Consider the following 24906-nt stretch of genomic DNA (forward strand, 5'->3'; position numbering starts at 1 on the left):
GCCCGTTAGGCGTTGGCAGGTTGTAAGTTGCAAGTCGTTGACGATGCCTCCCGAGGACGGGATCTTCACAACAGTCACAGCCAGCAATTTGGCGCTCGTTGCCTCCAGCTGGGATCTCTCAATACCCTCCTTTAGCTAGGGTTGATGATAGATAACTTCCCAGTGGCAGAGCTCCTCAGCAAGCGGCCATCTAGCTGCTTGGCGAGACAATGCTCCCCAAGTTGCCACTTTGTTGCCATTAGTCTCTGCGCCCACAGAGGCCAGTCACTGAGACAGCTTTCTGCCCTCCTGGGGAGGTGTACTAGCTACTCCCGGGAAAGAATACAGTAGGGGCCTGCTTTGGCAGGAGCTATCACCTCCCTCTTGCAGGATGGCATATGGGTATTGGCCCAAAAGGCAAGCTTCAAGGAGAAGCTGCCTTCGAAGGGCAAATGGGTAACACTTGGGAGAGAGGCTGCTCCATTGTTTAGGAAGACAGGCTGGCGCTAGCGACAGGATAGGGGAAACCAGTTGCCAAACCGTTTTTCCAGTGGTTTGCAGCTCCCTTGCTAGCCTCACCTCTTGGGTAGGCTAGGGAGGGTGGTCCCCTTAATGGAAGTGGACAGAATGGTGCATCCTGGGTTGCCCAGTTGCCACTCTTTGCAGGAAATGGTCATCAGGTGGGAGGGAAACTGGTAGTCCATTGGCCACCAACTGAATTCTGTCCTGAGGGCATTTTCTGAGCATAAGTAAGGTGCCCCTGGCACCCAAAAATTAGATCTCGACTGGATTGGAAAAAGGATCGAGGAAAGACTGCCCAGCTGCACAGTGGAGCTGGCAAAGAGAGGCTGCACCAGTGTATACCTCAGCGGCTGAACCTGGTGGCGAGCAAAGGAGAGTGGCTGTGCCTACTGTGTTCTGCTGGTGGAGAAGTCGTCTCCGGGGCCCAGCCAACGCCAAGAGACTCCAAAGGTCTGTGAGTTGGGCTCCTGTTTACAGCACAGGGACACAACAGCTGAGAATCCTGATCGGGTAAGTTGGTAGTCCAAAATCTTCAACCCGCCGCCAATCATCGCTGTGCAGCACCATGGACCAGGATCCAATGCACAAAGTTGCACTAGTGTTCGCTGAGCCTGGGAGTGTCATCGTAGTGCAACGGGGACTTCCAGAGGATGATTTATCTACCCGTGAAGGAAGGAATGGCCTGTGACTGCGATACTAGGCGACTGATAATCCAGTGGCTGCTGAACCAGTAGCGAGAGTACTTCAAGGAACATCATCCTTGTGACTAAAAACGTAGAACCTCTTCACCCACTCCGTAGACCACAGCAAGACCCACGTTGCCCGCATCACATCCACAGCATCCTTTGAGCATCATCAGTATCCTTCCTTTCTTGCTTCATTGCATCAGGACCACTTCCTTAATAAAGCCTAGAAAAAGATAAAAGTGCCTGAAACTGACTGAAGACTGCTTCACCTGCTGTGGTAACTGTTTCTGATGACCTTGCTGACCCCAACCCCGACTCACTCCATACTGGAGAGAGTTACTTTAGGTGCCCAAAAGTGACTTATTACTACTATCCCAAACTTTTTGCTGAGAATGTTTCTAATTGTCAAGTTTGTTGAATTTGCCATTGCTTGTTCGCGGTTGAATGAAATGCTTTACTATACCTTGTAGATTCTATATCTCTGGAACTCGTCAGTAGATCTTTTTCGTTGTGGTGTCTAAAAGTACCTAAAAATACATTCTCTTTTTATAAATTGATGGTTGATTTCTTTGGTTTCTTGTCGATTTCTTTTCCAATTTTTTGGGTGTTGTTTAAATGCTTTATACTTGTTCCTTTTTGTAAACCTTTTAGCTCAGAATCACAGCTACCCTGGGTTGAGCTGAAGGTTTGACGGATGAAACCTAGGGGTCCTAAAGGGGTCGATAAGTGTATTACACTGTGAGGTCACACAACCACGCCATACAATACACCCCATTTCCTCACATTGTGCAAAATAATGTTGGATTGGGATGTGGCCTAATTGACGAACAGTGACTAAGATTAATTCAAGCATTATCCATTACTTTTTTGTATGCTACAGTAAATGAATATGTAGTCATTCTGTCATAGCTGTTGCTCCAGTTCAGAAAATACTAACTCGATCCTAGTTGTGCCTTGTGTCATTTCTCAAGGATGTCCGTCTCCTCTCCCTTCTTCCAGTTTCCTTGCCACGTTTCTCCCAGCTACCCAACTCTGTACATAATTCCAAAGAAGCTCTCACATCTCAACTACCCAAGGATGGACAAGAATTCATTTTGTTTCCCTCTCCACCTGGAGACCATAGGAAGGTTACCCTTTCACTGTGCTCTCATAGGATTTTTCCTGGGCATGTCCTTATTTTTTTTACAGCCACCAACTTCATGTTACTCCAACTAGCCACCTGACCTGATCCCACTCTAGCATGGACGTTATGGATCATGAGAAACCTATACTGTAAGCATTCAAGATTGTTGCCAAAAATGTGTAAGTGTTGTGAGGGTTCTGTGGCTTCATGAGACATGCAGTCCTTCTTGCTTTCATCGCTCGTTGATTAGAGGCTTCTGTTTCGACGGTGCACACTTTTTCTATACTCATCATGTGTCCATCCATGACTGGCATGCAATGGTATGCACGTACTGAGCCACGTCCTGACAAACCGACTTCCATTTTCATTTCCCATGCCTCCATACCCCTGCGCCAGTTAATCATCACTATTGACTCTTCTCAATTCTGTGTTTCTTTTGTCTGACTTTGCCTTCATCTTTGTTTTCATTTCATTGCAACACTTCCTACCCCTTCTTTTCCAGCCTACTGTCCACACAGTGTGAGTGATGTGTGCTTGTGGCAGTATGGCTCAAATGTCTGTGAGAGATTTTCTTGCCCCTGTTACTTTTCTATTGGTTATGTACAAGCTAAGCAAAGCCCTGTACTGTCGTATTATTTGTCAAATGCAAGAATTGTAACTCTACTTTGCAGTAAGTAACATTTTACTTCTGTTTTAGTTCTGCGATGCATTTAAAGAAAACTCTCCTCTCTGCATTACTTGTGGCCTGAAGCTGGTAGAGAAAACAGAACCAACTATTGTGCGGTATCTTGGGCTCCAGATCTTAGTACATGTCATCAAGTAAGACACTCCATCCCACTTTACTATGAGAATAAACCTCTGTTAACAGTTTTTAAACAGTTTTAAGTGCATTTTACTTTAAAGCTTGTTTACATTAATCAACTCTTGTCTTTTTATACACATGGTATTGGTAAATGATTACTGTTGCTGTCTGCATCAGTCAGTATTTTTTGTTTTTGCTACATGTTTATTTGCTGTCCCTTCGGTTATTTTCCTACGGATCGCATATGTGTGCAGATTTCTAAGGTCGTTTTCATATTCTATATTATTCCTCCTCTCAGCCTAGTTTACTGTAGTACGATTTACAAAGTAAAATGTTTATCCTGGGGATAAGAAAGTAAGTTATGATTGCAGCATTTAATATTCCCATCCCCAGATTTCTAGTAGTACTCTAGTTATCAACAGCCACATTGTTTCCCTCCCAGATGTAGACTTATATGCTTAAACCACTTACCTGGCTAGCTTCATTAACTTACTAGGTCTTGCATATGTGGACACGATACAGAGCTTTCACTGTTATTGCCTCTTTCTTTCTCCTATCGTGACACAGTCGCTCATGCTAGCTTTTGAAACTTGAACCACTATATCTTGCTTTAAACAACAAAAGAGTGTAACTCAAAAAAATTGCATAGAAGCACAAAAAGGAAAGAGGCTGAATATGCAAATTTATTAGATTTGTAAAGAAAGCCCTCACTCACCACCCTGGCTGGTGACATGCTTCATCATCGGAGCCAAATGCCTCCCCGGTGTGCGGCAATGCCAGATTACTGCGGAGCTGGTTATTTGTGAAGACTGTGTGAATGTGATAGGTTAAAAATGTTCAGATTGTGTCTCACACAAAAAATTTTTTATTCAGTGGCCAATCTGACATATTAAAAACAATGTGTTTGGAAACTACCAAAATAATTGTTCGGCTTTTTCCACTTATAGTAGGGTCAACATGTTTCTGCCCATTGACGTGTGATTTACTGGGCATTCGTCAGGACCATGGGGGGTGTGTCCCTCGGCGGTATGGGCACGCTACGGCCCACCCTTACCAGAGGACGTGAAAGTTAAAAATCGGTGTAAAAAGGTGTGAAAAAACAAACCAACAAGTTGTATGGGGTAAATTACCTCAAACTCAGAGGAACCTGTATAGTCTGCATGAAAAATGGACATACAGACATATAAACAAGGCAAAACACGTAATTAATTACAGAACTGTTATGCTGGTTTGTTAAGAGTAAACCATGCTTTACGAGATGTGCTTCTGGTTAACCACTGGCAAAATGCGTTACGGTTTCTGCAGCAACTTAATCCTGATTGGCCAGTATTCAACCAATCGCCAAGCCCCAACGTCTCTGCCTATTGAAACGCGGCAAATATAAAAGGTGTAGAAAACCTCTGACAGACTATCCGCTCTTCTGTATACAAGAAGACGGACCGGGCGACGCTGTCACGAGAAGGAGCAGGGAGGCCGCATGATACTGCCAAGGTAGGCTTGGTGCAATACCCTCTTCGTAATACTCAGACCCTTAAAGCCAAAGTCAGGGGATGATCCTTAGAACAAATGGATAACTAAGAGATAGATAGAAGTTGTGGTTATAATTCGAATGCTGCTGATAATAATTTAAGGTTTAACATAATACAACCCCACGGCGGAAACAGTGGCACTAAATATAACAACAGTCTGCACGTTTTTTAGTACAAATTAAGGTGGGCTTAATGTTATACCCCCTGTTGTTTTGATGCAGATTATGAAAAATCACTAGAACTTCTAACCGTAAAGTGAAGGTACAAGAAACCATAACCACAGCTCTTTATGGCTGTCACAGTAGTATCAGCCATGATAATTGACCGCAAGATTGCTCCTCTGGATATATATACACTAAGAGAAGCACCTACCAATAAAAGCCAAAATTAGTAGGACAGATATATCGTGAGGTAACAACCAGTCTAGACGAGAGAACTATGATTTACTATCTAAGTGGGGAGGTAATATAGAATTCAAAAAACTCTCTTACAGATTCGAGTGTGAAACTTTATAGAGACGGGAGGTCAACCCCCGAGTCTTCATGTGCCGGTGACCAAAACAAGAGAAGGTCTGCCGTTGCAGTGATTCGCACTATTAACAAATGGTGAGTGCATGCACTCTATTACTAAACACATAGCAAAACACAACAGTTAGATGATTTAACAATTTGCACCCCTATAATTTTTCTACAGAAATACCACTAAGAAGTATTTCTTTCATATCGGTGGATTCTCCGGACAGTGTGTATCGCCATACGTACGATGATTAAAGGTACTACACAATCCATCTCTACCTAGAAGATAGGAAGGGCAAAAGTAAACCATGTATAAAATAATTTGTTTCTCCCTCTTATAACACAGCCAGTTGCCATTTCCAGCAAAAGAAGTATTGATAGCCAAACAGACCCACAAGATTGAAGGGACCCTGAGGCAAAACGAACTTCAATACACAATTGGGTTCAGAACAAATGATTTTAATAATTCTTAACTTAGAGGAATGTGACACCTAGGTTCTTCTTAAATACTACAAGAAAAAGTGATAGGTTATACAGATATACACTGTAACCCTTAGGACTAAGGAAGAGGCAAAACACATTTTTTTAAATCATTTTTTTTGAGAATATGTGAATAAAATGGTTCTTTTAAAAACAACATGGTTCATAATAAGGTCAATGACAGGAATTTTGTTTAGATATAGAAATTGAGTGGGCTTGCAAACTAGAAATATGTTCAAGCAACAAAGTAGTTTGTATTAATGTGTATACAAGAACAACGCTATGATTATCAATGGTTGGTAACTCTGTATTTTCTAAACCTAGAATCTGTCCTGAAGAAGGTGTTCTATAAGACAAAAACCGAAACTCCGCGTCGACATTACTGTGATTCTTGTTTTATACATTGTTTTGTTTTTTATAAACTGTGTAATAAATTATGATGTGTAATCATCTATGTTTTTAAACAGTTTTAGCGATTTATATTGTATGTGACCTGAACAATACAAATTTGTATACATTTTTTACAAAAACTACCTGGGATTAGCCTCGTCAATTGACCTTTGTGTTAGCAACAGTAATACTAAACCTGTGGGCACTTATAGCATTCACATCCTTGATATACCAGAACCTTTTTGCCTCTTGCCTTTTTCCGCACCCCAGTAACACTAGATAGGTCCGCTTTGGGTGTTGATGTTTGACCCATTATAATATATATACAGAAGTTCTTTATCTCAGCTTTTGGGACTGTAGAGTGGGACACCCCGTGATTTTTCATTCCTTTCCCCCTGGTCCCAGACAAACCCAAAGAGGGGGCCTCCTTATTTTTTCTATTATGGAACTACACCTGAAAGTGGGACGTGGAAGTGCATCGTAGCAGTTTTGTGCTCACATTGACCCAGGCCAGTACAACAATCCATCTCCTTTTCACACATAGATGCTTGGTTCTGATTTATTCAAGCTCATTGTGGTATATTTATGAGCAAATCTACTCTGGGATGCTTCCCATGCATTTGCACACATCGAAATAGCAAGAAGTACGCCAGCAAAGGCCCAGTGAGTGATGGTCGTTGAAGGCTATATTGGCAAAGCTTTTGCGTTCACATCGCCTATATGTGTATTGTTTAGCCACCTTTTGTTATTTGCCTGCCTTTTGACTGTTTATGTTTAAGATGATAAACTATATAACTGATTATGTTTATTTTCCAGGCATCGTTGGGACACAATTCCTCTAAATGATAGAATGTTCCTGAAGGAGAGGGTTATGCATCTCATAGCCACAGTGAGTACTGTAAAGGGGTGTGACTTTGAAAAGATTGGGCCAGATGTATAAAGATTAAATTCACAAAAAAGGCTTGGAAATTGGGCACCAAACTTTTGTGAATGGAATCCGATTTTCTAAAATAATGATTACGAGGGGGGTCATAGAACAGCCTGTCTAATTAATATTGTAGTCATTAAACAGGGCACAGTTTCCAACTCCCTTGTGATTGGCAGCAATCACAGTGTACGTGACCTGCAAGGGACAACAGACCACATTCTCGTTGATTACATTCCAAAATGGAGAACTTTATTTTTAATTTTTTTATTTTACGCACTCTACGTACTTTACAGAAATAGGTGCTGCTTTTAAAACAAAAACAAAACAGTTTCGGAAAACTTAGAAGGAGCTAGTAGGCGTCCCCTGGACCACTGCCAACATACCCTGAGACTGTCAACACGATTCACCAAGGAAAAGCGGTCCAAGTGGGTACCTTCTCCTTTGCAAATCAGTTACCACTCCAACTTGGGAGTCAGTAACTCATCACTGGTTTGCATTTTCGATTTAGGGTTGCAAACCATTGATACATGCCATATCGAATAGCAATTTAGAAGAATTACCCCTTCCAAATTACGATTTGGTATGAGTCGCAGAGTATATTTTACGAGTCTAGAAAAGCTTTCTGACTTGCAAATTGGGTTGTGTACATTAGGAAAAGAGACTCTGCAGTGGCAAACCAAAGGGTTTTGCAAATGAATGGATTTATGAGTACAAAAGCCTTTAGTACCTCTGTACCTTTGTGCTTAGAGCATCCCTGGAGAAAGACGCAATTTGTTTTGATTGAGTGATAGCTTTTAAGTGCTTTGCTTTTATTAGGAAAAGGACCCAGTAACAATGCTATCTTGATGTAGAGAGAAGTGAGTGTCTTGGTCTTCTCCTCATATGTGTATTATGTTCTCCACATCATTCTTGTAGTCTCATTAACTGTATTTCTTTCTCTTTTTTCAGGGATTGAAACCTGTTTTAGAAGAAGAGATTTGCATTAAAGATGGTTACGCTTATATTGTTGTGGAAATAATAAAACTCAAAGAGCCAAAAACGTGGTCGGATAAGTTGGTTGAGTTGCAAACTCTTCAATCGAAAGGGGTATGAATTCTTTCTCTGTTGCATTCGATGTGCGTGGAAGTTACTATATTTAGGATGATTTTTTAATGAAACAAATACTTGATTTATAATTTCTACCTGCCTGTTACTCATGCTTAACATAGTTATCTCTGTTCAGTTATAGTGTTTTCTGGAGAACACAGCAAAAGCTTCCTCTAGTGTCTCTTTTTTTTATCCAGTCAGTTAGTGTTCATAACTTGTGTGGTTGTAGATAAGCATGCTTCTGTCAATTTGTGTTGGCTCAACATTGCAATGTTTTTCTTTAAAGAAGTCTTACAAATCGCAGGGTGTTGAGTGACTCTTCACTTAGCAGGAATTGCATATGGAGATAGAGTCCATTGTTGTATTGCTTTTGTCTTCCATCCGGGTTGGACATGTACTGGTGGGATGCTCCAATCTGACTTGCATCACGCTCATTCTTTGGGCCCTCGCTGTTTAACTCTCTGCTTCCGAAAAAGGCTTTTCTAGCAACAGTCACTGTCGACTGTTTCTCCTCCACACCAGCGCACTTTGGTGACCGTCCCACAATATTGGATCCTCTAACCTCAGGTCATCCACTCTCTTACAGGGTTGCATGCTTTCGGTTTCTAATCTTGGACATCAGTGAATGTTGACACTTGGTAGATGATGGAACAGATGCCCTTCAGGCATTGCTCATGATGCCATGCTAACTATCCTTGGGCTGACTATCATACCATCTGCAACCTTTGTCTCTCCCCAGATCATAATGACACCAAGTCTGTCTTTCCTTTTTGTGTAAACAGACCCTCTGTTGTCAGAGAGATAGGTGCTAGGCCCACATCTGGGTGCAGAAATAGCTATCCCCAGATATCTTCGGGGAACCAGATCCTTTCTGCACCATTGAGGAAGATGATGAGTCTTTGGCATCCCACCTCACTGACCCTGCCCTGAAGTTGGCATCTCCAGCTTATCTGAGGCTGTTGAAGAGGAGGAAGAAGGGGCTCCATCTACCTCCACTTAAACTTGTGCCCGCACAAAGACCACACCTCAGAATCGTGAGCATGTTTGAAGCCAATGCACATCGTAAGTCTCATAAGACACCACACTTGCAGACAGCCCAGTGCATGAGAAACGTCCACTTACAGGGCCATCACCACATTCGGACTACAGTCAACACCTTGGGAAGGAATCAGAGCTCAAATGTAATCCACCGAAGGGTGTCAATCTCTCATCAGCTTTCACATCGAAAGAGAGCTTCTGGCACAGACCCGTCCATTTCTGTACCTTCATCGGTGCCAAAGTCAGCATTCTTGTTGAGACCTCCTTCCATGGCTGAATCCGATGACTACGACAGACCAATCATCAAAAAGCTTCAAGAAGAGCTCGACCGTAAACAAAAGTGTACATTCATTCAACCCTGCACAGGGAAGATTTCTGCAAAAGAATGTGGGCACCCTACCAAGAAAAGGGAGGTTTGCCTTTGAAGAGGAACATGCTCCAAACATGCCCTCAGAGGCTACACCAAAGTGGAGAAGGTTCAAGGACACAGCTACTAGCTCTCCTTCCTGTCCCCCTCCGCTCCTCCATCTTCACCACCTCCCCACAGCCCCCTCCTCCTTCTCCACCTCCCCTGCACCCATCCAGAGGATAACAAGGGTCCATTCCATCCACAGCCTTGGGTCTACTCATGGGAGGACTAAGACATTGATCCACAAGGTGATCTAGATTTACATCATGTCCCAATAAAGACCTCCCACCGGATGATGTTACAACTTATCACGGTATACAGATCTACAAAATTACTGACGGCATTCCTCTGTTTCGGTCATGCTCACTAATCTAAGGTGTGGTCTTTGTGTGGGCGCCACCATCAGCTGAAGTAGATGGATTCCTTTCATTTGATCGAGGCTTCTAGCTGCAGATTTCTTCTCATAGAAAATTCCCCAAGCATCCAACTGGATCAAGGACTTTTTCATGAATCCCCTTACACCCTGGTAGATGGCGTCCTTTGGCTCTGCGTGACGTTGTTGGCGCACAAAATAACGTGCGCGGTGCCTATCTAGCCGCCACCTCAGCTTGCTGACCTCAGTTTCTTTTTTTCTGAGCCACCGGCCTTCAAGGACTCTGCGGATAGCAGTACCACGAATCCAAAGGCCATCTGTGAGCGGGCCATGAAGCTTCTGGCCTTTCGCCACGTGACTCCGCACCTCTCCTCTGTTTGCGACGGAGGTCCTGGGAACTTCTCTTGGAGTCTCTCGTGTCATTCATTGTTGTGATCCCGGACTTCTTCTGGTAAGTCCCACAAGAAGTCGAAGTGTTCTTTGACTTCTCCACTCATGTCCCATTCATCGGACAAGGCACAAGAACGACTCCTCAAGTCCAAACCCTGCTCCCAGGTTATTCATGTGGAGCTTGCGCCTGACCCCAGTTACGCTCAGCACTTCCCGAGTTTCCTGGAGCTGGAGCGACACCTCCTCCCTAACTTAGAGATTTTAATAAGGCAATGAGTCTCATTTTTGGGCACTGAACCCCACTGGATCACCTTTCGGCCCATGGGCTCGGGAGAGACTTTGACCGGGGCTCTGCTGGCTGGTTCTTCTTGGTACTAGTTGAGCCCTCACGATCCGTTGGTGTATTCAGGCTGGCACCGGCTTTGCGACCTGCTCTGGAGACTGTTACAGTGGCACCGTTCTAGGCGGCTTTGAACCAATCATGATTTCCAACTCCGATATGGAGCCGAACAGGAGTTACATGATGTCTGTTCCGGCAACAACCAGGCCCACAAGGCCTGAATTGGAGATGGAGCCTTATTTCCCGGACGGGCCTTTGAGCAACACAAATGGAAGAGAAGTGAGGATTCCCATGGCTAATCCGACCCCTTGGCAGAGTCCACGGCTGAAGACACCTTGTATGTGGATTTAGATTATGCCTATGCTCTGGACACCCCACGAGACACTGGCCTCTACTCTCCCCACTATAGTGGTTACAGAGGAATGGGCTTCCTTTGAAATGTTAGTCCAGAGGGCGACTGAGGCCCTGGTTGCGGTCAAGACCAATGTCTTGATAGAGGTGCCTCAACCTTGGATGTCCCCCTTGTGAGGAAGTGGGTTTATGTTGCAAGTAACCCCCCCCCCACACTTTTTGCCAGACTACTGATGCCTTTTTACTGGATATGCCCTGAGTACCTCCCAGGGCCTGTGTTCTTTCCCCAAAACTAAACCAATTGGCATCCCTGGCCACAGGTAGGTCCCTGGTAAATGGTACCCCATGTACCCAGGGCACTCTAACCAGAGAAGGCCCCTAAGGCCTGCAGCACTTATTGTGCCACCCTTAGAGGCCCTGCACCTTTTCACTCACACACAGCCTTGCAAGCTGCATGTCTTAGTACAGATCAGAAGTGAAGAGTCCCGCCCACCGAGCGACCTATGCTTCTGGAAAGAAGTAAGGGAAATGGGGATGGTTCATGTTGTTATGGGGATGAAGTACACACCCTGATTATAAGGCAGCAGGGGTAACTGGGAGCGGAAGTGGGCTCGTTCCTGAAGTTGACTGACAAGGGTACCTCCTCTGGGATGGAGGTTCCTCCAACTCATTTTAGTTGTGTTGTTAAATTTATTGTGTATCATGGTGCTTTTTCATTTTTCAGCGGTGGGTGGTGACGGGTCGGGGAGGAGGGGGGTGATGGGCCGGGGCCATACAGAGGTTTACTGCAGGGAAGGACGGTCATGACCAGGAATAATGCAGTTAATTGTCTTTCCTGGAATGTACAGGGACTTAGGGCCATATATATATATCAACATTCCGTTTTGCGATTCCTAAATAGCGATTTTTAAGGAATCGCTATTTAGAAATCGCAAAATGGTATGTATGTAGAAAATCGCTTCTTTTTAGTGATTCCTTAAAATTCCATAATTGCGATTAGCAAATTGCTAATACGAACACCATCCACATCACGACCAGTTCCGACGGTAACCTCGCAGCCGCCGAACACCTTCACTTCCAGATCCACACCGACCCCAAGACCACACTCAGAGGCACCCTCATCTACAGGCCACCAGGACCCCGCACACAATTCAGCGAAGACATCACTGACTTCATCAGCCCACACGCCCTCCCCTCCGAGGAATACATTCTACTGGGAGACCTCAACTTCCACATGGAAAAGAACAACGACAGCAACACCACCACCCTTCTGCACAACCTCGCCAATCTCGGACTCAAACAACTCGTTGACACCCCCACCCACTATGCCGGACACACGCTCGACCCAATATTCACCTCCAGCAAGCACATCTCCTTCAATCACACCACAGCTCTCCATTGGACGGACCACAGCTGCGTTCACTTCAACTACAAAAAGACTACGACCCACAACCAGCCACAACCAATTCCCCGCAGAAACTGGAACAAAATTACCACCGACCAGCTCTTCTCATCGCTTCACCAAAACCCCCCTGCCAAATCATCGGACCCAAACCAAGCAGCCACCAACCTCACACAATGGATCACCCACAGCGCTGACGAATTAGCACCCTTGAAAACCATCAAATCAAGCAAGGTAGCAGAAAAGCCCCCTGGTTCAATGATGACCTTAAGAAATCCAAAAAGATCTGTCGCACCCTCGAGAAAGCCTGGCGAAAAAACCCAACCACTGACAACCTGGCCACCTTCAAGAACGCCACTCGCAAACACCACCAACTGATCCGATCCACCAAGAAATCAGCATTCAAGGATCGACTCGACAACAACGCCCACAACAGCAAGGAACTATTCAACATCGTCAAAGAGTTTACCAACCCCACCGCCGGCACAAACGATATCACTCCCTCCCAAGACCTCTGCGACTCTCTAGCCTCGTTCTTCCACAACAAAATCGCTGACATACATAACAGCTTTGGCGACCAGTCCACCCCACCCACCTCCGAACTAAAACCCCCCTCCAACAACCTTTGCGCCTGGAACCCAATCACCACTGAAGACACCATCCGCCTGATGAACTCCATCCACTCAGGATCGCCAACCGACCCATGTCCCCACCACATCTTCAACAAAGCAGACTCCATTATCGCACCCCATCTCCGAGACGTCATCAACTGCTCCCTCAACTCCACTACCTTCCCGGAAAGCTGGAAACATGCCGAACTCAGCGCCCTCCTGAAGAAACCCACAGCAGACCCCACTGAAATTAAGAACTACCGCCCCATTTTGCTCCTCCCATTCCCTGCCAAAGTCATTGAGAAAGCCGTCAACAGTCAGCTCGCCGCCTTCTTCGAATCCAACAAATCCCTCGACCCTTCACAGTCCGGCTTCCGAGCCAAACACAACACCGAGACCGCCCTCATCGCAGCAACAGACGACATTCGAACTCTACTGGACAACGGAGAAACAGCTGCCCTCATCCTACTTGACCTCTCCGCAGCCTTCGACACAGTCTGTCATAGCACCCTTATACAACGCCTCAGCAACGTCGGAATACAAGGAAAAGCATTGGACTGGATGATCTCGTTCCTCGCCGGAAGAACCCAGAGAGTCCGCCTCCCCCCTTTTACTTCAGAGGCCACCGAAGTAATCTGCGGCGTACCACAAGGATCATCACTCAGTCCCACCCTCTTCAACGTATACATGAGTCCCCTCGCATCCATCGCGCGCCAACACAACCTCAACATCATCTCCTACGCAGACGACACCCAGCTAATCCTCTCCCTCACCAAAGACCCAAACACCGCCAAAACCAACCTACACGAAGGGATGAAAGAAGTAGCCGAGTCGATGAAGAACAGCCTTTTAAAACTGAACTCGGACAAAACGGAAGCCCTCATCTTAGGATCATCCCCCTCCGCCTGGGACGACTCATGGTGGCCACTGGCCCTGGGAAACGCACCCAAACCAACGGACCACGCACGTAACCTGGGCTTCATCCTGGACTCCTCCCTCTCGATGACCAGACAAGTCAACGCCGTCTCATCATCATGCTTCAACATCCTACGTATGCTCAAAAAAATCTTCCGTTGGATCCCCACCGAAACCAGAAAGACTGTCACCCACGCACTGGTCACAAGCCGACTGGACTACGGAAACACCCTTTACGCCGGAACCACAGCCAAACTACAGAAAAAACTCCAACGCATCCAAAACGCTTCAGCCAGACTCATCCTAGACATCCCCCGCCAAGCTCACATTTCCGGTCACCTGAAAGACCTCCACTGGCTCCCCGTCAACAAGAAAATAACGTTCCGTCTCCACACCCACGTACACAAAGCCCTCTACGACCTTGGACCCGAATACCTCAACACGCGCCTGTCCTTTTACACCCCCACCCGCCAACTACGATCGTCCAATCAAGCCCTCGCCGCAATTCCACGCATCCAAAGATCCACCATGGGGGGAAGATCCTTCTCCTACTTAGCGGCCAAGACCTGGAATTCTCTCCCCACCCACCTCCGCCTTACACAGAACCACCTCTCCTTCAGAAAACAACTAAAAACTTGGATATTCGATAAGTAAAGCACCCCCCCTCCCTCAAGCGCCTTGAGACCCTCTGGGTGAGTAGTGCGCTATACAAATTTTAAACTTGAACTTGAATAAATGAGACTATGCCTTTCTGTTGCACACGCAAAGACATTACTTATTTAGGGGTCAAACTCACTCCAATACTCTCAGGGCTCTACAAGGCCAACTACCCGCCAAAACTGAGACAAATTAAGGTTGACCTAAACAGGTGCCTACACATCCAGGGTAGAAAGAATAAATGTGGTAAAAATGAATATCCTCTCTAGACTCTCCCTATTTCAAAGCCTCCCGATTTCGGTAGACAGGAAATTTTTGTTGACCTCAAAAAAGTGGTCACCAATTTTATCTGGTAGAATCAAATAGCCTGTCTTTCGCATCGGGTCCTGGTTAGACCACGATCAGAGGGGGCCTAGCCCTCCAGGATTTCAGCAGCTACTACTAATGAGTGGCCCAGCTACGGGTCATCACTGAATGGTCGCTTGGGAAGTCTGAAAAGCATTGGCTGCATATGGATCTTCAAATAACGGGCAGGACCATGTGGGCTCCTTTATGGACATCAGTACCACCACGGCCACTACCCTGAGAGTGTGGGAATTGCTTACTAGAACGCTATCCCTATCGACATTTCCCTCACCCTACACCTCCATTCAGCTAAGCGGGAGGGAACATTCACACAGTGGAAACTGGAGGACTGCCTCACAATCTCCCCTATATAAGAAGGGTGGATTGACATTTGCGGAATGAGCTAAAGAGGTCCACTTACCAACATCTGAGGGCTTCCACTACATGCAACTCAAACACTTGGTGCAGCAACCACAGGAGCGGCTGGCCGCTACCAGGGAACTGCTTCCAATAGAGAAGTCGGGGAACTCCACCAATGGCAATATCTCTTTTTAGGGCTCGTCCTATTCCATTCCGCAAGGAATGAATAGGACGAGACTATTGGGGCTAAAATAAGAGCTAAACTAAATGCGGATTTCCAGAAGTGCATGTGGTCTAGTGAACGCGCTTCTATCCGCCTGCCTCCCACATGAAAGCCATTTGTTGCTTGTTCACACTTCTTGATCCGCTCACTTCCCTCCCCCCTCGCCGAGAGCTTCACATTTCAAAGAGCTCTTCCACACCTCTCTCTCCCGGTTCAGACTTCATGACCCCTTGTTCTTTGCTTTCATACTTAACTTGTATTCAGATTGCGATTTCCCCCTGCTCTTTTCTGTTTAGGTAGATCTCCGTGTGCCTGTGATGTATCCTGCTCAGAGTTCCTTAGTGTTTAGATTCCCTTGCCCTGTGTTCTTTTATTCTGTTTCATGCAGTACCCGAGAGTCGCTGTACTATCTGCTGGCATCTTTAGTTGCCGGCTTGATGGCACCCAGCCTGGTGCTTGTGGTTTTACTGCGCGAACCTCTTTTCGGTGTTCAGGGCCCTCACGGCTGTAGAGATTGGAACAGATACTGGTCTTTGTTCTTGGTGATTTTCATCTCCTGTGCGGGAGGCTTCAGAAATAACTTTTCATAGCTCTCTATTCCTTCCCCTCCTCTTTACTTTCCTGGTTTTCTTTCCATTCTCTCTTCATATCCCCCCTCACCCCCTCCTCTCTCTTTCTCTCTCTCTCGCTCTTTCTCCCTCATTTCTCTCCAACTCTAGCCCTTCGTATCTCTTTCTCCCTCTATTTCTCTCCCTGACTCTATGGTATCTGCCCTTTTCTACCACTCGACCTTTCTTTCTCTAATTTTCTCCTCTCTCTCTTTTCTCCTTCGTTTTTCTGTTTTCTTTCTTTCTCTGTCTCTTTCCTCTCTCTCCCGGCCTTCTCATTGATCTCCGTGTGCCTGTGATGTCTCCTGCTCAGAGTGCCTTTGGAGAATGAAACAGCTTTTTAGGAAAGAGCTCTCAGACACTTGACGGGCCTCTCTGCTCTAATGCATTCACTCACCGCACATCTGAGAGGAAAGGGCGGGCAACCTGTATTTAGAGTCGATCCGTTCCTAAAATGTACAGAAGTAGTGTTTGTACTTCAGTGCTGCCAAAAGGCCAGCGCGCGCTTGGCCTCCACTCTTTCCTGCATTCCTTTGTGGCCATCTGCTTTTGCTGCCTATCACACCTGCCCCTCCCTCTCCCCCACCACAGAGCAGCCTCAGGCTCAAAGTACAGTCGCATGCCACCTCCTTCCCGGCCCCTCCACACTCTGACTCACTGTCTTCCGACCTTTTCATTTCTAAACTTCACAATCTCCCTTGGTGCTTTTTTAATCCACAACTGCAATTACTCTCAGTCTCTCTCTCAGTCTCAGTCTCTCTCTCAGTCTCAGTCTCTCTCTGTCTCAGTCTCTCTGTCTCAGTCTCTCTGTCTCAGTCTCTCTCTGTCTGTCTCTCTCTGTCTCAGTCTCTCTCTCAGTCTCAGTCTCTCTCAGTCTCTATCTCAGTCTCGCTCTCAGTCGCAGTCTCTCTCTGTCGCAGTCGCTCTCTCAGTCTCAGTCTCTCTCACAGTCTCAGTCTCTCACAGTCTCAGTCTCTCTCGAAGTCTGTCTCTCTCTGTCTCAGTCTCTCTCTCTGTCTCAGTCTCTCTATCAGTCTCAGTCTCTCTCTCAGTCTCAGTCTCTCTCTCAGTCTCAGTCTCTCTCTCAGTCTCAGTCTCTCTCTCAGTCTCAGTCTCTGTCTCTCTCTCAGTCTCTGTCTCTCTCTCAGTCTCAGTCTCTCTCTCAGTCTCAGTCTCTCTCTCAGTCCCAGTCTCAGTCCCTCTCTGTCTCAGTCTCTCTCTGTCTCAGTCTCTGTCTGTCTGTCTCTCTCTGTCTCAGTCTCTCTCTGTCTCAGTCTCTTTCTCAGTCTCTGTCTCAGTCTCTCTCACAGTCTGTCTCTCTCTGTCGCAGTCTCTCTCTGTCTCAGTCTCTCTCTGTCTCAGTCTCTCTCTGTGTCAGTCTCTCACAGTCTCAGTCTCTCCCGTAGTCTGTCTCTCTCTGTCTCAGTCTCTCTCTCAGTCTCAGTCTCTCTGTCTCAGTCTGTCTCTCTCACAGTCTGTCTCTGTCTCTCTCTCAGTCTCTGTCTCTCTCTCAGTTTCAGTCTGTCTCTCAGTCTCAGTCTCTCTCTGTCTGTCTCTGTCTCAGTCCCTCTCTGTCTCAGTCCCTCTCTGTCTCAGTCTCTCTCTCTGTCTCAGTCTCTCTCTGTCTCAGTCTCTCTCTCTGTCTCAGTCTCTCTCTCTGTCTCAGTCTCTCTCTCTGTCTCAGTCTCTCTCACAGTCTCAGTCTCTCTCACAGTCTCAGTCTCTCTGTCTCAGTCTCAGTCTCTCTCTCAGTCTCTGTCTCAGTCTCAGTCTCCCTCTCAGTCTCAGTCTCTCTGTCTCAGTCTCAGTCTCTCTCTCTCAGTCTCTGTCTCAGTCTCTCTCAGTCTCGGTCTTAGTCTCTCTCTCTCAGTCTCAGTCTCTCTCTCAGTCTCAGTCGCTCTCTCTCAGTCTCAGTCTCTCTCTCAGTCTCTCTCTGTCTCAGTCTCTCTGTCTCAGTCTCAGTCTCTCTGTCTCAGTCTCAGTCTCTCTCTGTCTCAGTCTCAGTCTCTCTCTCTGTCTCAGTCTCTCTCTGTCTCAGTCTCTCTGTCTTAGTCTCTCAGTCTTAGTCTCTCTCTCAGTCTCTCAGTCTCAGTCTGTCTCTCTCTCTCAGTCTCTCTGTCTCAGTCTCAGTCTCCGTCTCTCTCTCAGTTTCAGTCTCTCTCAGTCTCTGTCTCAGTCTGTCTCTCTCTCAGTCTGTGTCTCAGTCTCTCTCTGTCTCAGTCTCTCTCTGTCTCAGTCTCTCTCTGTCTCTCTCTCAGTCTCAGTCTCTCTCTCAGTCTCTGTCTCTCTCTCAGTCTCAGTCTCTCTCTCAGTCTCAGTCTCTCTCTCAGTCTCAGTCTCAGTCCCTCTCTGTCTCAGTCTCTCTCTGTCTCAGTCTCTCTCTGTCTCAGTCTCTGTCTCAGTCTCTCTCACAGTCTGTCTCTCTCTGTCTCAGTCTCTCTCTGTCTCAGTCTCTCTGTCTCAGTCTGTCTCTCTCACAGTCTGTCTCTGTCTCTCTCTCAGTCTCTGTCTCTCTCTCAGTTTCAGTCTGTCTCTCAGTCTCAGTCTCTCTCTGTCTCAGTCGCTCTCTCTCAGTCTCAGTCTCTCTCTCAGTCTCTCTCTGTCTCAGTCTCTCTGTCTCAGTCTCAGTCTCTCTGTCTCAGTCTCAGTCTCAGTCTCTCTCTGTCTCAGTCTCAGTCTTTCTCTCTCTGTCTCAGTCTCTCTCTCAGTTTCAGTCTCTCTCAGTCTCTTTCTGTCTCAGTCTCTGTCTCAGTCTGTCTCTCTCTCAGTCTCAGTGTCTCAGTCTCTCTCTGTCTCAGTCTCTCTGTCTCTCTCTTAGTCTCTCTCTGTCTCAGTCTCTCTCTGTCTCAGTCTCTCTGTCTCAGTCTCTGTCTGTCTCAGTCTCTCTGTCTCTCTCTCAGTCTCTCTCTCTCTCAGTCTCTCTCTGTCTCAGTCTCTCTCTGTCTCAGTCTCTCTCTCAGTCTCTCTCTCAGTCTCAGTCTCTCTCTTTCTCAGTCTGTTTCTCTGTCTCAGTCTTGCTCTCTGTCTCAGTCTCTCTCTGTCTCAGTCTCAGTCTCTCTCAATATCGGTCTCAGTCTCTCTCTCAGTCTCAGTTTCTCTGTCTCAGTCTCTCTCTGTCTCTCTCTCTGTCTCTCTCTGTCTCAGTCTCTCTGTCTCAGTCTCTCTGTCTCAGTCTCAGTCTCTCTCTCAGTCTCAGTCTCAGTCTCAGTCTCTGTCTCAGTCTCAGTCTCCCTCTCAGTCTCTCTGTCTCAGTCTCTTTCTCAGTCTGTCTCTCTCACTCTCTCTCAGTCTCAGTCTCTCTCTCAGCCTCAGTCTCTCTCTTAGTCTCTCTCACAGTCTCCGTCTCTCTGTCTCAGAGTCTCTCTGTCTCAGTCTCTCTCACAGTCTCAGTCTCTCTCTCTCTGTCTCATTCTCTCTTCTCAGTCTCAGTCTCAGTCTCTCTCTCAGTCTCAGTCTCTGTCTCAGTCTCAGTCTCCCTCTCAGTCTCTCTGTCTCAGTCTCTTTCTCAGTCTGTCTCTCTCAGTCTCTCTCTGTCTCAGTCTCTTTCTCAGTCTCTGTCTCAGTCTCTCTCACAGTCTGTCTCTCTCTGTCTCAGTCTCTCTCTGTCTCAGTCTCTCTCTGTCTCAGTCTCTCTCTGTCTCAGTCTCTCTCTGTCTCAGTCTCTCACAGTCTCAGTCTCTTTCGTAGTCTGTCTCTCTCTGTCTCAGTCTCTCTCTCTGTCTCAGTCTCTCTCTGTCTCTCTCTTTCTCAGTCTCTGTCTCAGTCTCCCTCTCAGTCTGTCTCTCTCTGTCTGTCTCTTTCTCAGTCTCAGTCTCTCTCTGTCTCTGTCTGTCTCAGTCTCTTTCTCAGTCTCTGTCTCAGTCTCTCTCACAGTCTGTCTCTCTCTGTCGCAGTCTCTCTCTGTCTCAGTCTCTCTCTGTCTCAGTCTCTCTCTCAGTCTCAGTCTCTCTCTGTCTCAGTCTCTCTCTGTCTCAGTCTCTCTCACAGTCTCAGTCTCTCTGTCTCAGTCTCTCTGTCTCAGTCTCAGTCTCTCTGTCTCAGTCTCTCTCTCAGTCTCAGTCTCTCTCTCAGTCTCAGTCTCTCTCCCAGTCTCAGTCTCTCTCTCAGTCTCAGTCTCAGTCTCAGTCTCTCTGTCTCTGTCTCAGTCTCTCTCTCATTCTCAGTCTGTGTCTCAGCCTCTCTGTCTCAGTCTCAGTTTCTCTGTCTCAGTCTCTCTTTGTCTCTCTCTCAGTCTGTCTCTGTCTCATTCTCTCTCTCTGAGTCTCAGTCTCTCTCAGTCTCTGTCTCTCTCTGTCTCAGTCTTTCTCTGTCTCAGTATCTCTCTCTGTCTCAGTCTCTCTCTCTGTCTCAGTCTCTCTCTCTGTCTCAGTCTCTCTCTCAGTCTCTCTGTCTCAGTCTCTCTGTCTCAGTCTCTCTCTCTGTCTCAGTCTCTCTCTGTCTCAGTCTCTCTCTCAGTCTCAGTCTCTCTCACAGTCTCAGTCTCTCTGTCTCAGTCTAAGTCTCTCTGTCTCAGTCTCAGTCTGTCTCTCAGTTTCAGTCTCAGTCTCTGTCTCAGTCTCAGTCTCCCTCCCAGTCTCTCTGTCTCAGTCTCTCTCTCAGTCTGTGTCTCTCTCAGTCTCTCTCTGTCTCAGTCTCTCTGTCTCAGTCTCAGTCTCTCCCTGTCTCAGTCTCAGTCTCTCTCTGTCTCTCTCTGTCTCAGTCTCTCTCTCTCTCAGTCTCTCTGTCTTAGTCTCTCAGTCTCTCTCTTAGTCTGTCTCAGTCTCAGTCTCTCTCTGTCTCTCTCTCAGTCTGTCTCTGTCTCAGTCTCTCTCTCAGTCTCAGTTTCTCTGTCTCAGTCTCTCTCTGTCTCTCTCTCTCAGTCTGTCTCTGTCTGTCTCCCTCTCAGTCTCAGTCTCTGTCTCAGTCTCTCTCTCTCAGTATCAGTCTCAGTCTCTCTCTCAGTCTCTCTGTCTCAGTCTCTCTGTCTCAGTCTCTCTCTGTCTCAGTCTCTCTCTGTCTCAGTCTCTCTGTCTCTCTCTGTCTCAGTCTCTCTCTGTCTCAGTCTCTCTCAGTCTCAGTCTCTCTGTCTTAGTCTCTCAGTCTTAGTCTCTCAGTCTCTGTCTCTCAGTCTCTTTCTGTCTCAGTCTCTCTCTGTCTCTCTGTCAGTCTCTCTCGTAGTCTTAGTCTGTCTCTCTCTCAGTCTCAGTCTCTCTCTGTCAGTCTCTCTCTGTATCAGTCTCTCTCTGTCTCTGTCTCTCTCTGTCTCTGTCTCTCTATGTCTCAGTCTCTCTGTCTCAGTCTCTCTGTCTCTCTCTCAGTCTCTCTCTCAGTCTCAGTCACTCTCTGTCTCAGTCTCTCTCCCAGTCTCAGTCTCTGTCTCAGTCTCTCTGTCTCAGTCTGTCTCTCTCTCAGTCTCAGCCTCTCTCTGTCTCAGTCTCTCTGTCTCAGTCTCTCTCTGTCTCAGTCTCTCTCTGTCTCTCTGTCTCAGTCTCTCTCTTAGTCTGTCTCTCTCTGTCTCTCTCTGTCTCAGTCTCTCTCTGTCTCTCTCTCAGTCTGTCTCTGTCTCAGTCTCTCTCTCCGAGTCTGTCTCTCTCTGTCTCAGTCTCAGTCTCTCTGTCTCAGTCTCTCTCTCAGGCTCAGTCTCTCTCTCTCTCTCTCTCTCTCTCTCTCAGTCTCTCTTAGCCTAGCCTCAGTCTCTCTCTTAGTCTGTCTCTCTCTCAGTCTCTCTCTCAGTCTCCGTCTCTCTGTCTCAGTCTCTCTCTGTCTCAGTCTCTCCCTCAGTCTCAGTCGCTCTCTGTCTCTCTCTGTCTCAGTCTCTCTCTGTCTCAGTCTCTCTCTGTCTCAGTCTCTCACTGTCTCAGTCTCTCTCGTAGTCTGTCTCTCTCTCAGTCTCTCTCTGTCTCAGTCTCTCTCTCTCTGTCTCAGTCTCTCTCTGTCTCAGTCTCTCTCTCTGTCTCAGTCTCTCTCTGTCTCAGTCTCTCTCTCAGTCTCAGTCTCTCTCACAGTCTCAGTCTCTCTGTCTCAGTCTAAGTCTCTCTGTCTCAGTCTCAGTCTGTCTCTCAGTTTCAGTCTCAGTCTCTCTCACAGTCTCAGTCTCTCTGTCTCAGTCTCTCTGTCTCAGTCTCAGTCTCTCTGTCTCAGTCTCTCTCTCAGTCTCAGTCTCTCTCTCAGTCTCTCTCCCAGTCTCAGTCTCTCTCTCAGTCTCAGTCTCAGTCTCAGTCTCTCTGTCTCTGTCTCAGTCTCTCTCTCATTCTCAGTCACTCTCTGTCTCAGTCTCTCTCCCAGTCTCAGTCTCTGTCTCAGTCTCTCTGTCTCAGTCTGTCTCTCTCTCAGTCTCAGCCTCTCTCTGTCTCAGTCTCTCTGTCTCAGTCTCTCTCTGTCTCAGTCTCTCTCTGTCTCTCTGTCTCAGTCTCTCTCTTAGTCTGTCTCTCTCTGTCTCTCTCTGTCTCAGTCTCTCTGTCTCAGTCTCAGTCTCTCCCTGTCTCAGTCTCAGTCTCTCTCTGTCTCTCTCTGTCTCAGTCTCTCTCTCTCTCAGTCTCTCTGTCTTAGTCTCTCAGTCTCTCTCTTAGTCTGTCTCAGTCTCAGTCTCTCTCTGTCTCTCTCTGAGTCTGTCTCTGTCTCAGTCTCTCTCTCAGTCTCAGTTTCTCTGTCTCAGTCTCTCTCTGTCTCTCTCTCTCAGTCTGTCTCTGTCTGTCTCCCTCTCAGTCTCAGTCTCTGTCTCAGTCTCTCTCTCTCAGTATCAGTCTCAGTCTCTCTCTCAGTCTCTCTGTCTCAGTCTCTCTGTCTCAGTCTCTCTCTGTCTCAGTCTCTCTCTGTCTCAGTCTCTCTGTCTCTCTCTGTCTCAGTCTCTCTCTGTCTCAGTCTCTCTCAGTCTCAGTCTCTCTGTCTTAGTCTCTCAGTCTTAGTCTCTCAGTCTCTGTCTCTCAGTCTCTTTCTGTCTCAGTCTCTCTCTGTCTCTCTGTCAGTCTCTCTCGTAGTCTTAGTCTGTCTCTCTCTCAGTCTCAGTCTCTCTCTGTCAGTCTCTCTCTGTCTCAGTCTCTCTCTGTCTCAGTCTCTCTCTGTCTCTGTCTCTCTATGTCTCAGTCTCTCTGTCTCAGTCTCTCTGTCTCTCTCTCAGTCTCTCTCTCAGTCTCAGTCACTCTCTGTCTCAGTCTCTCTCCCAGTCTCAGTCTCTGTCTCAGTCTCTCTGTCTCAGTCTGTCTCTCTCTCAGCCTCTCTCTGTCTCAGTCTCTCTGTCTCAGTCTCTCTCTGTCTCAGTCTCTCTCTGTCTCTCTGTCTCAGTCTCTCTCTTAGTCTGTCTCTCTCTGTCTCTCTCTGTCTCAGTCTCTCTCTGTCTCTCTCTCAGTCTGTCTCTGTCTCAGTCTCTCTCTCCGAGTCTGTCTCTCTCTGTCTCAGTCTCAGTCTCTCTGTCTCAGTCTCTCTCTCAGGCTCAGTCTCTCTCTCTCTCTCTCTCTCTCTCTCTCTCAGTCTCTCTTAGCCTAGCCTCAGTCTCTCTCTTAGTCTGTCTCTCTCTCAGTCTCTCTCTCAGTCTCCGTCTCTCTGTCTCAGTCTCTCTCTGTCTCAGTCTCTCCCTCAGTCTCAGTCGCTCTCTGTCTCTCTCTGTCTCAGTCTCTCTCTGTCTCAGTCTCTCTCTGTCTCAGTCTCTCACTGTCTCAGTCTCTCTCGTAGTCTGTCTCTCTCTCAGTCTCTCTCTGTCTCAGTCTCTCTCTCTCTGTCTCAGTCTCTCTCTGTCTCAGTCTCTCTCTCTGTCTCAGTCTCTCTCTGTCTCAGTCTCTCTCTCAGTCTCAGTCTCTCTCACAGTCTCAGTCTCTCTGTCTCAGTCTAAGTCTCTCTGTCTCAGTCTCAGTCTGTCTCTCAGTTTCAGTCTCAGTCTCTGTCTCAGTCTCAGTCTCCCTCCCAGTCTCTCTGTCTCAGTCTCTCTCTCAGTCTGTGTCTCTCTCAGTCTCTCTCTGTCTCAGTCTCTCTGTCTCAGTCTCAGTCTCTCCCTGTCTCAGTCTCAGTCTCTCTCTGTCTCTCTCTGTCTCAGTCTCTCTCTCTCTCAGTCTCTCTGTCTTAGTCTCTCAGTCTCTCTCTCAGTCTGTCTCAGTCTCAGTCTCTCTCTGTCTCTCTCTCAGTCTGTCTCTGTCTCAGTCTCTCTCTCAGTCTCAGTTTCTCTGTCTCAGTCTCTCTCTGTCTCTCTCTCTCAGTCTGTCTCTGTCTGTCTCTCTCTCCGAGTCTCAGTCTCTGTCTCTATCTGTCTCAGTCTCTCTGTCTCAGTCTCTCTCTCAGTCTCAGTCTCTCTCTCTCTCTCTCTCTCTCTCTCAGCCTCAGTCTCGCTCTTAGTCTGTCTCTCTCGCAGTCTCTCTCTGTCTCAGTCTCTCTGTCTCTCTCTGTCTCAGTCTCTCTCTCAGTCTCCGTCTCTCTGTCTTAGTCTCTCTCAGTCTCTCTCTGTCTCAGTTTCTCTGTCTGTTTCTCTCTGTCTCAGTTTCTCTGTCTCAGTCTGTCTCTGTCTCAGTCTCTCTGTCTTAGTCTCTCTCTCAGTCTCAGGCTCAGTCTCTCTCTCTCTCTCTGTCTCTCTCAGCCTAGCCTCAGTCTCTCTCTTAATCCTCTCTCTCAGTCTCTCTCTGTCTCCGTCTCTCTGTCTCAGTCTCTCTCTGTCTCAGTCTCTTTCTCAGTCGCTCTCTGTCTCTCTCTGTCTCATTCTCTTTCTCAGTTTCTGTCTCAGTCTCTCTCACAGTCTGTCTCTCTCTGTCTCAGTCTCTCTCTGTCTCAGTCTCTCTCTGTCTCAGTCTCTCTCAGTCTCTTTCTGTCTCAGTCTCTCTCTGTCTCTCTGTCAGTCTCTCTCGTAGTCTCAGTTTCTCTGTCTCAGCCTCTCTCTGTCTCCCT

At 47.1% G+C, this 24906-nt stretch overlaps 1 protein-coding gene across 2 annotated transcripts in view; it reads left to right on the forward strand.

Moving 5' to 3' along the window:
- Window positions 1–24906, forward strand: part of LOC147706850 (exportin-5-like) — a 2308032-nt gene that overhangs the window by 21575 nt on the left and 2261551 nt on the right. For both annotated transcript variants that reach the window (XM_086926017.1, XM_086926018.1), the window contains exons 2-4: window positions 3008–3129; window positions 6843–6915; window positions 7903–8040. In XM_086926017.1, coding sequence (XP_086782143.1) covers window positions 3008–3129; window positions 6843–6915; window positions 7903–8040 — 333 coding nt within the window. The remainder of the gene's footprint in view (window positions 1–3007; window positions 3130–6842; window positions 6916–7902; window positions 8041–24906) is intronic.

The sequence above is a fragment of the Lissotriton vulgaris genome, chromosome 6, assembly GCF_964263255.1.
Source record: "Lissotriton vulgaris chromosome 6, aLisVul1.2, whole genome shotgun sequence".
NCBI lineage: Eukaryota > Metazoa > Chordata > Amphibia > Caudata > Salamandridae > Lissotriton > Lissotriton vulgaris.